The sequence below is a fragment of the Mytilus californianus genome, unplaced genomic scaffold (genome assembly GCF_021869535.1).
Source record: "Mytilus californianus isolate M0D057914Y unplaced genomic scaffold, xbMytCali1.0.p SCAF_6, whole genome shotgun sequence".
Lineage (NCBI taxonomy): Eukaryota > Metazoa > Mollusca > Bivalvia > Mytilida > Mytilidae > Mytilus > Mytilus californianus.
The window spans coordinates 118,596,408-118,606,656 of NW_026262712.1; the positions used below are offsets into that span (position 1 = coordinate 118,596,408).

At 32.2% G+C, this 10,249-nt stretch overlaps 1 protein-coding gene across 1 annotated transcript in view; it reads left to right on the forward strand.

Annotated features, from left to right (window-relative positions):
• The window catches only part of LOC127706744 (gamma-aminobutyric acid type B receptor subunit 2-like), a 43,100-nt gene extending 34,581 nt beyond the window's left edge, over positions 1–8,519 (forward strand). The window contains exons 10-16 of the mRNA XM_052211404.1: positions 842–992; positions 1,623–1,749; positions 4,145–4,252; positions 4,910–5,032; positions 6,865–7,197; positions 7,705–7,810; positions 8,509–8,519. Coding sequence (XP_052067364.1) covers positions 842–992; positions 1,623–1,749; positions 4,145–4,252; positions 4,910–5,032; positions 6,865–7,197; positions 7,705–7,810; positions 8,509–8,519 — 959 coding nt within the window. The remainder of the gene's footprint in view (positions 1–841; positions 993–1,622; positions 1,750–4,144; positions 4,253–4,909; positions 5,033–6,864; positions 7,198–7,704; positions 7,811–8,508) is intronic.
• Positions 8,520–10,249: the final 1,730 nt, after the last annotated feature.

Below are 10,249 nucleotides of genomic sequence, written 5' to 3' on the forward strand. Positions count from 1 at the left end.
ACAATGGAAACCATCAGCCAGTAGCTAAAAAAAACTATTCTATAGATCAAATACAGTTGGGTTAAAATTATATCCATAGATTGTAATAAAGAAAAACCAGGCTTATAATTAATACTTCTACATAAGACTCACCTCGGCGCTCTAATTAAAATAATTTGAAGGCAAAGTAAATTATGATGTTGAAGACCTTTTAAAACCAAAAATACACAACAAGTTTTGCCAATTCCAGTTAAGTCTATCTAAGTGTGAGCGTAGAAAACTTAGTTCTTGTTATTTGTTTGAACGTTTCCTGAACATCAAATTCACCCAACGAAATTTACCCGCATCAATTATATTTCATAAAACAATATCTTTAATAAATGGGTTCTTTCTTTGAGAATACATTAAGTATTTTCCTTTGAATTATTCGTTTTAATTTTGAAACTATATTCTATAGTTCACTGCCTGTCTCATCATACATCAATCGGTGCAGAGGGCTTCGTGTTCTCTGTTTTATAAGTCACACTAATGTTTTTTTTTTGGGTTTTTTTTTCATCTGCTACATGCGCAAAGAAGAAGTGAATAAAGTGTTACACGTGTTACGTGATTTCAAACCTACTGGTCTCTATGACTAGTGAGGAATTGAATTGAAACTCTTATATAATTATGAAAATAATAAAGTGTCTAAGGGACAACAGCAAACGTGAAATAACCCTGAAGGTCTTGTATTACGATAAATTCGAATACACCTTTTCAATGTAGCATTTCCCAACAAATGAAACGGTATTTTGAAATTCAAAATGTAATTATAGTAGATCAATACTTCTATGAAATGTACATGCATTCTATTATTATTCACTAGGTAATAAAATTCCGAAGGATGGCTCTAAAACACAAACAGAACTGCTCGCATCTTCCATAGCTGCGGTTATCATCCTTGGAATTTTAACATCCTTTGGATTAATTGGTGCAATAGGACTTCTTATTTTCAACATTTTCTATAGAAAAAACAGGTACCAGTTTAATTATTTAAATCGAATGTCAAAAACTATCGACTTCATGAAGTTAGTATGCGGAAAAATATAACAATATTATTCATATTTTGTACATGTTAAGCAATTGTTTTCTCAGATTGATCAAGATCCTGACAAACAAATACATTAGAAAATAAATCATACATTAAGGACACATAAAAAACATTACTCTGCGATCAAAATATGATTAAAGGGAGGTTAAGGGCAAATGTAAATTTGTCTGCAGTTCAAAGACACATACAACTAAAGAATGTTAAAAGGTCGACATACAATCGTAAACAATAGTCAGGTGTCTATTTAATATGCCAAACTCTAAATACAAGTTCTGTTGACTATTTGGCTATTGCAAACATTTCTGTTTGATAAATATTGATGCCTTGGCATATGTTCATGTACGTTAAGAGGAAATATATATTTCCGATCGCTGATATATGTTAAGAAATGAAATGCCCAGTTAAACTAAGCAATTTGTTGTAATTGAAAAGTTATCCTTTCCTTGCCAAAATGTTTGGAACAAGTAGAAAGCAAGTATATTGGCATCATCATTATACAACCAAAATAGCTTTAGAAATATTTTCAATATTAAAGAATAAAAATAATTTGTTATAGGCATATCAAGATGTCGAGTCCAAAAATTAACAACATAATCATATGTGGTGGTATCATTATGTTCATGTCTGTGTATGTATCTATGACGGAATATCTTAACCTGGTTGAGAATGGAGCACTCTGTATGGTAAATATGATTATTAAACACAACATGAATTAGTAGAGAAATAGGAAATTAGAGAAAATATAAGTTCAATCTTCAGCACAGACACAGTGGAATATGATCTGTTTACTCTTTCGGAGCACATTAGATCATCCCCAATCTTCGGTTTGGTTTGTGTTGCTAAGTCTTTGGGTTTTCTTTGTAGTGTTTCGTTTACTTGTTTGTATTTTCGTCGTCTTACCATGGCGTTATCAGTTTTTATTTCGACTTGTGAATTTTAAATGTCCCTCTGGTATAAGAGAAGCAAAATATACAAAAGGGACATTCAAACTCATAAGTCGAAAATAAACTGACAATGCCATGGCAAAAAAAGAAAAAGACAAAAAGACAAAAATCAGTTCACAACACAACATAGAAAACTAAGGACTGAGCAACACGAACCCTTACCAAAAAAATAATGTCTAACGCCTCTTTCTGCAGCATTTACGGTTTTAAAGAGAATAACGGGATATCAATGTGTTGATAGACAAATAATCATGCTAAACTAAACTTGCTTTATCAGTTTTGGATGAGCATTTTCATCCCGAAAGATGACGATATCAGCAAAGAGTTTCCATATCCATTGTCATACTGTTCTATGTTATATTCAAAAGTAATATGCATTGGTTTTGTATGAAATTGAAAAGAATGTCCAAATTTCGATGTTATATATATTCAAACAAGTCTTTTCTGACGCTTTGCTATTGCATGTGTAAAATATAAGTCGAGGAGAAACTGACATCGCCATGTAAAAAATCGAAAAACAAAGAATGACAAACAACATTCCACAAAACACTACATAAAAAACCACAAAATTAACAACACGAAACCCTTCAAAAGCCGGGTATGATCTCAGGTGCTCCGGAAAGGGTATGCACATTCTGCTCCACCTAGGACATCCGTCGTGTTATTCCAATAACATAAGTTGATAAATAATATCAATTGATTAGGCATCAAGCAATAGTGGATTTTTCATTAACTGATTTAACCCTAAGACGACATCACCGAATTAGTAAGCAATCGGTTATATTAATTTGTCTATCTCTAAAACTTGAGCGAATGAGAAATTTTGAATCACAACAAACACAAAGACCAAAACTGAAAGCTACCAAAGGGACGGTTTGTATTGCTTTAATCTTGATCCTTGTTATCATTATTAGCAATAGTAGTAGTAGTGAAAGTCTTAGATCTATAATATTGTCTGATCATTTAAGTGATTGTTGATTCATAGATCAACCAAAACCCATTTAAGATATTGATTTCATGTATAAAAATAAGAAGATAATATGTTCCCATTAACGTCCCATTGTGAATCCTAAACAAAGTTCATTAACTCAAAAAATGTACGTAGTGTTGGATTTTATAGTAACTGATCTTTGAACATTGTTGCCAATATAATGGAATTTTATGCCATTGTCATACAAAAGAGAGGTTTAGCTAGCTATAAAACCAATAAAAATCCACCATTTTCTACATAAGGAAATGCCTGTACCAACTCTTTACTTTAAATTAACACATGAGCTGTCGTTTTCATCTAGTTAAGTTCTCTCTTATACCAGTACCTCTTTTTTATCATTATATTGACAAATTGGTTCCCGTGAGTATTTAATAGTTGATCTTTTGAACATATAACCTGATATAATGTTGCAATGAAATTAGTAGAAAACATTTTTTGGTTCAAATTTGAGAAAGATAAAGATATAGTTGGTCAGAAGCGTGATAGCCCTGTTTACTTGAAACGACTATAAGAAAGTGCGTTCGATGCAAAAATCAAAATAATTAACTGGTCCTCTGTATCACTTGCTTTGACGTTCATCGGAGGTTTGATTATAAGTCGTTAATGCATTATATATTCTTCTTATTCTAATGATATTTAGCAAACTTCGGTCAAAATCATGCTCCGTCGACAAATCTTCTAAGAGCTAGGCATTAAAGTGGTCTTTACTTTAAGTTTTTCGTTTGTTATGCACCACCTAGGGGCAGTATGTTTTTCGGTCTGTGCGTCCGTACGTTCGTCCGTCCGTCCGTCCCGCTTCAGGTTAAAGTTTTTGGTCAAGTCAGGTTAAATTTTTGGTCAATGTAGTTTTTGCTGAAGTGGAAGTCCAATCAACTTGAAACTTAGTACACATGGTCCTTATGATATGATCTTTCTCATTTTAATGCCAAATTAGAGTTTTCACCCCAATTTCACGGTCCACTGAACATAGAAAACGATAGTGCGAGTGGGGCATCCATGTACTATGGACACATTCTTGTTAAATGTATAAGATGAAAATATGTTTAACTAATGAAAGACCGGAAAAAATATACGATAAGGAAACATTTGTTTAAATGTAATTCAATGTTTTTTCAGAATTATTCTTAACTAATTATTTTTCAGTTAAGCTCATGGTTCTTAGCAGTAGGATTTACCTCAGCATTTGGTGCATTGTTCTCAAAGACATGGAGGGTTCATGTCTTATTTCATAATAATAGTATCAAGAAGAAGGTTTGTTTATTGAACATTTTAAGCATAGATGACACTTATTCTTTTTATTTTGTTTTAAGGTTATCAAGCAAAATATCAAGGAAAGTCATCAAAACTTTTGTAAAAAAAGGTGAAATGATTAAAGAGGGACGAATGATACCAGAGGGACTTTCAAACTCATAGATCGAAAACAAACTGATAACGCCATGGCCAAAAATAAAAAGACAAACAGACAAATAATAGTACAGATGACACAACATAGAAAACTAACGACTAAGCAACACGAACCCCACCAAAAACTGTGTGTATACTTTTTCTATAAACTGCATTAATCATTAAATGCCTGTACCAAGTCACGAATATGACAGTTGATTTCCATTTGTTTGATGTGTTTGATATTGTTTGGCATTTTTTTTATTTTACTTTTTACTAGACAATAAGGGCAATTTCAGTTGAATTCAATGTAACACATGATGGGGGTTAGATAATGTATGTATGCTTCAATGATAAGATGAGTTTGCATTCTCTGTCTGTTGCTTTAGTTAAGATCATGTTTATTTCCATTTGAATTAACCAAAATGATCCTTATTTTAATTTTAATTCTAGTGTTTGAAGACGCTGTATGTATAATGGACTTAATTTTAGTCAGGTAGTTAACATAATCTCTTTCGTCTTCAGGTCATAAAAGATATTCAGTTGTTTGCAGTGTGTGGTGTATTGATGGCTATAGATCTGTCAATATTGGTACCGTGGACGCTATTCTTTTCTCTTACACGGAAAGAGGTTGTTGTTACAATTGAGGTACACTCATTTAATTTAAGTATATTGAGATGCATGTACATGTGTATTATATGATGGTTTTGGGACTCAATAATGCCTGAAAATGGAATCTAATTTGCACAATACTTGCATGACGTTGTACCTTACCTAATATAAAAGTTTAACAAACAACACTCCACAAAACATTTGAATAAAACTGGAGTTCGAGGATTACCACTCTCAATACAGAAGGAATGAACTCGGGTGTTCTTAAAGGATCTAAATATCTTTTTGTGAACTAGTTTGCCAGTTTCTGTCTTATTTTAGGTTTACCCAGCATTTCCAGTATCATATACTTTCAAATATTAATAAAGGAGCTGTAGATTATACGATAATGGGACAACAACAAAACGCCACAAATAACAAAAGACATCTAAAAATTAACACACATTATTAAACAATAGACAAGTGTGCATGCAATATGTCAAACTGTAAAACCTAAAAGTCAACAATAGTTGTGAGCATATTTATTTTAGACAATCAAAGATCTGTTTAGCGGGAGGGATTGTGGTTGATTTTCGTATGATAAAGACATAATCTAATGATCAGTGTAATTGAGGTCTGGAGCTGGCATGTCAATAACTGTTAGTAGTCCTTTGTTCATTTATCTTGATCATTGCCATTTGACTTAGTTTCTTCTGCTACCAATTCTAATCTCGGACTCGTTCTTCTTTTAAAAAGATTTTTACTCTGCGTATGTATATGTGTTTGCTAATTGCACATTGGCTAGAGGTAAAGGAGGAGGATTGAGATCTTACAAAACATGTTTAACCCCGCCGCATTTTTAATGTTGGTTCACTTGTATGATTCGGAGTTTAGTGTAGCGTCCATATAGCTGAACAAGTATGCATTGTGGTTTAATTATGTGTCATATTCCCGTATATGCCTGTTATACCGAGTGTGAATTTGCATTGCTATACGACGTGTCTCGGTATTTTGTACATCAAACATTCATGTATTTATTTTTGATGCTTCTGTTATGTTTTCGGTTGGATAATTTATTATGTCTTATTGTTTGTAGTCCAAATAATTATAAATTGCCTTTCCATAACATCATTGTCATGAAAATTGTTTGGACGAATAATGTGAAAATAATTGTATAAAGTTCGAGATTGCATGTTAGTTACGTAAGCGCGTCACTGTTTTTGATTTCCTGTGGTGTCTGTCGTGGATGGAATATGTTCGTTGTTGTTCTGCGGTTTGCATGCTGTGTCGACTATTATATTATGTATGTGTGCTATATTTCTGTCACGTAGTGTTGTCATTGTAGTGATATTTTTTTACATTGTCATAAAGCGGGAGGTTTGGTTAGCCATTAAACCAGGTTCAACCCACCATTTTTTCTTAAAATGTCCTGTACCAAGTCAGGAATATGGCAGTTGTTATCTAATAGTTCGTTTCTATGTATGTTGGCGTTTGTTTTTGTTACACTTCAGTGTTCCTGTTGTTCCTTTGTTGTCTTCTTATAGTTGATGTGTTTCACTCGGTTTTAGTTTGTAACCCGGAATTGTTTCCTCTCAATCGATTTATGACTTTTGAACACCGGTATACTACTGTCGCCTTTATTTAGGTTCGAGCTGAAACCCGCCTCCGGGTGCAAGATTTTCTCAATGCGTTCAAGTCCCAAAGGTGGCTTTAAGCTTCTCTATTCTATTAAATTCCCCAAATAACAAAAACATGACTAACTTTAATATGTTATTCAAATATTGATGAAGTCTTCAGAGGGGATCTATACAATATTTAACCTGATCAACTTTTTTTGTAACAACTCATTTCAGAGTTGATTGTATACTTTTTGTTTTTAATGTTTACAGGATGAAGAAAATGACATAACACACAAAGAAATTTATACTGTATGTACAAGTTCTACACAGGTCTACTGGTTATGTGTCCAGTATGTTTACAAAGGTCTTCTGTTAGCCTTTGGTACATTCCTAGCGTGGGAAACAAGAAAAGTAGAGGTTCCTGCCTTAAACGATTCCAAGTTAATTGGATTCTGTGTTTATAACATTGTGGTGGTTTGCCTTATTGGAGTTCCATTAAATCATATACTTGATGACGAACAGAAGACAGCAAGATTTGTTCTGATGAATTGCTTTGTTATGTTCTGTACAGCTTTAGTTTTATGCATACTTTTTATTCCCAAGGTAATTATCATTTACATTTCTGTGGATATATTTATTAATAGAACGATAATGTTTTTATATTTGCAGTTTATAAGAATGCATGAAAATAGTTAGATAAAAAGTGTTTGCATTTCTATTTTGGAAAAATTTCAGTTATTAAGATATCACATGTTTCCATATACAAACACTATAATTTTGTTTTGGAAATATACAATATTTGTTGATGTCCTATTCAAACATCCGTTTTTAAATCGATAAAAAGTGTTTGTCGTAGCAAATTATATTATTTATTTAGAATCATAAAAAAAATCCCTATAATCTGTATCTGTGTTTATACCATTAATGCATTATGCCGAATTTTGATCCTTTCAGAAATTGACCTCAAGCGTTCTTGAGAGGCAACATTGATATTTAGATAAAACGTATTTTAAATAATTTTTTGACATTTTAGTTTTTTTGTTTGTGCTTCTATTGGCGCATACCTGATATTTCCTTTTATTCAAAGTATTCTATTCTTTTATTTATTAGTTGAAACTTAGAAACGAGACTGACAATATAAAATTTGTTCCATCACTAAATGCCAAGATAACATCAACAGTGAGACCAAGTCAGCAAACTAAAGTACCGTCTTCAGGTAATACACTTTACAAATGTATGATTCCTGCAGATGGTCGGTTGTTCCCTCAAGGCACTCCGGCCATTTCCGCCAATAAAAATAGACCGCCACGAAGAAGCTAAGAGTGCTAAAAACACCAATCAATCAAGCAAATGAATGACATAAAGCTTTATATATTGAATGACACTGTATACAAATTCATAATATATCAAATGTTAAATAATAGCATTTTACTATGTTTCCTATTAATCGTTATTGGCCAAAATACCTTACGTGGTTTTTTTTTTATTGCGAGTGTACCAAATAACATTAACGTTACCTATTTTCCTGCAACAAATGCACATTTCAAAACAGAATATCTTTTCACTGAAGCTGAAGATAGAAATATTTGAAAATCTGAATCTTATGCATTGAAGAACTGCTAGACCAAACAGGACCAAAAATATAGCCGAACCCGGATAAGGAATCTGAGCAGTGCACGAGGGAGATGCATTCCCTAATTTAAAATGATTTCCAAGTATTTGTAACAGCAAATGTCCATTCAAATAATATCCGTATGTCTTTGCAAAACTGGCTACTTGGTTTGGTGATATCCTCGAGGACTAACAGCCGAGGTACCTACCCAGATATATGATATGTTATGTTTTTTAAGATGTGTTATATATATTTAAAACAAAGCAAGGACATATTTCTTACAAAATGCCATTCTGACTTAGATCAAAACTAAAAAAAAGTGATATAAACGATGCCAGAGATATTCTGTGACAGCACATGCACATTCTCGTTGGTGGTTCTCAAACCAGTAAGTTTAAATTTGCACAATTTCACGTTGAGTAGCAATAAAAGTCATGAAATCAAGTGGAGGTACACCTGCGTCTGTTTGAAATTTTCAGAGAAATTTTAAAGGGTTCAGCGTCTTCACATTCACGTATATTATACGTGGAATATTAACAACAAGCCATGTTGTTGCTAAAGATAATAAAATTATGCATAAAATGAAGAAATATTAACATAAAACGTATCATATATCAATATAGAGAAAATAATTGCTATTGAAAATTTAATTATAGTTCACAAAAATATTTTAACTAATCTCAGACATGATTTATTTAAAAAAAATACTTTGAGTGTCAAATAATTTGAATATAATTTTGTAAGTGCTGATATGAAGCTTGTATAAAGAATGGCAAAACATGTATATATATAATTGGAATTAAAGAATGGTAAACAATGAATAAGACGTTACGATGTATACAAATATGAATAAAAATTTCACACTTTATTTTAGGTAGCAATCCAGATGAAAAATACCGTGCTTCGGAACAAACAAAAAACGGTCATGTAAGTACATCGAATTGTTATTGAAATATATTCATATATTAACTTATATTATAGCAAAATAAATAAGGACTGAAAATACCAGTGCAGGTAGCTTGCGGTTGCAACAAAAACCACTTGTCGAGATTTGAATATTTGTAAACTACTGTCGCATACATTTATAATAACCACATCCGACGGATCAAATGGTATTGCTTAACACACTTTGGAACATAAAATGAAGTTTTCAAATCAGACTAATGAGATAATTTTAAGATAGATCATTACTCCTCCTAAACGTTTTGTCTTTAAATTTGAATAAAATGTATGTGCATACAGGAAAATAATATCTTAGTTTTATATTTTAGACAAATGTTGAAGAGACTAATTCAGCCTTACGAGGACAAGCACTCTCACCAAATCCGACCACGGATACTGTTCTCCAGTCATTTGTAGCAGAAAACTCGACAACCGTTTGATGATATTGTGTTTCCCCCGGTTTTAGTTGTTTTACCCGGATTTATTTTTGTTAAATCGAATTATGACTATTGATCAGAGGTATATTACTATTGCCTATATTGTTGCCTACCGCCGTTGTTTTCATTTTTACATTTTCTTGTTGATTTTTTAAAGATCTATTTTTTAAAATGATGACTTTATATTACATATGTATTATTTTACTAGTTAGTTTTCGACAGTCAGCATTTTACAAATTACAAATTACCTAAACGGTGCTTTAAAAATAATTTAAATTTAAGATAGCTGAAAGATAAACACGCCTTCAAAATGGATTTATATGAATATCATTAATGTTGATGTATGTTTAATTGACTATTGTCTCGTGCATGTATTCGTCGATGTGATGTTTGAACACTTCATTCAAAGAATCGCTTCTACAATTGTGTTAAGAGAGGTTCCAAGTGGTGAAGATACAGTCATTCCTTCGAATATTTTATAGACGCTATCACAAGTTGGTTGCCCTGTTATAGAATATCTGTCTAACAGGTGACGACGGATATGTTTGAATTGTCAAAACTACAATCCTGTCCTCTCTTGTTGCCATGTTTGTATCTCAAATTACAATAGTATAGATAAACACGTGTTTTTTGTTTTTTGTTTTTTGTTGTTAGGGGGGGGTGG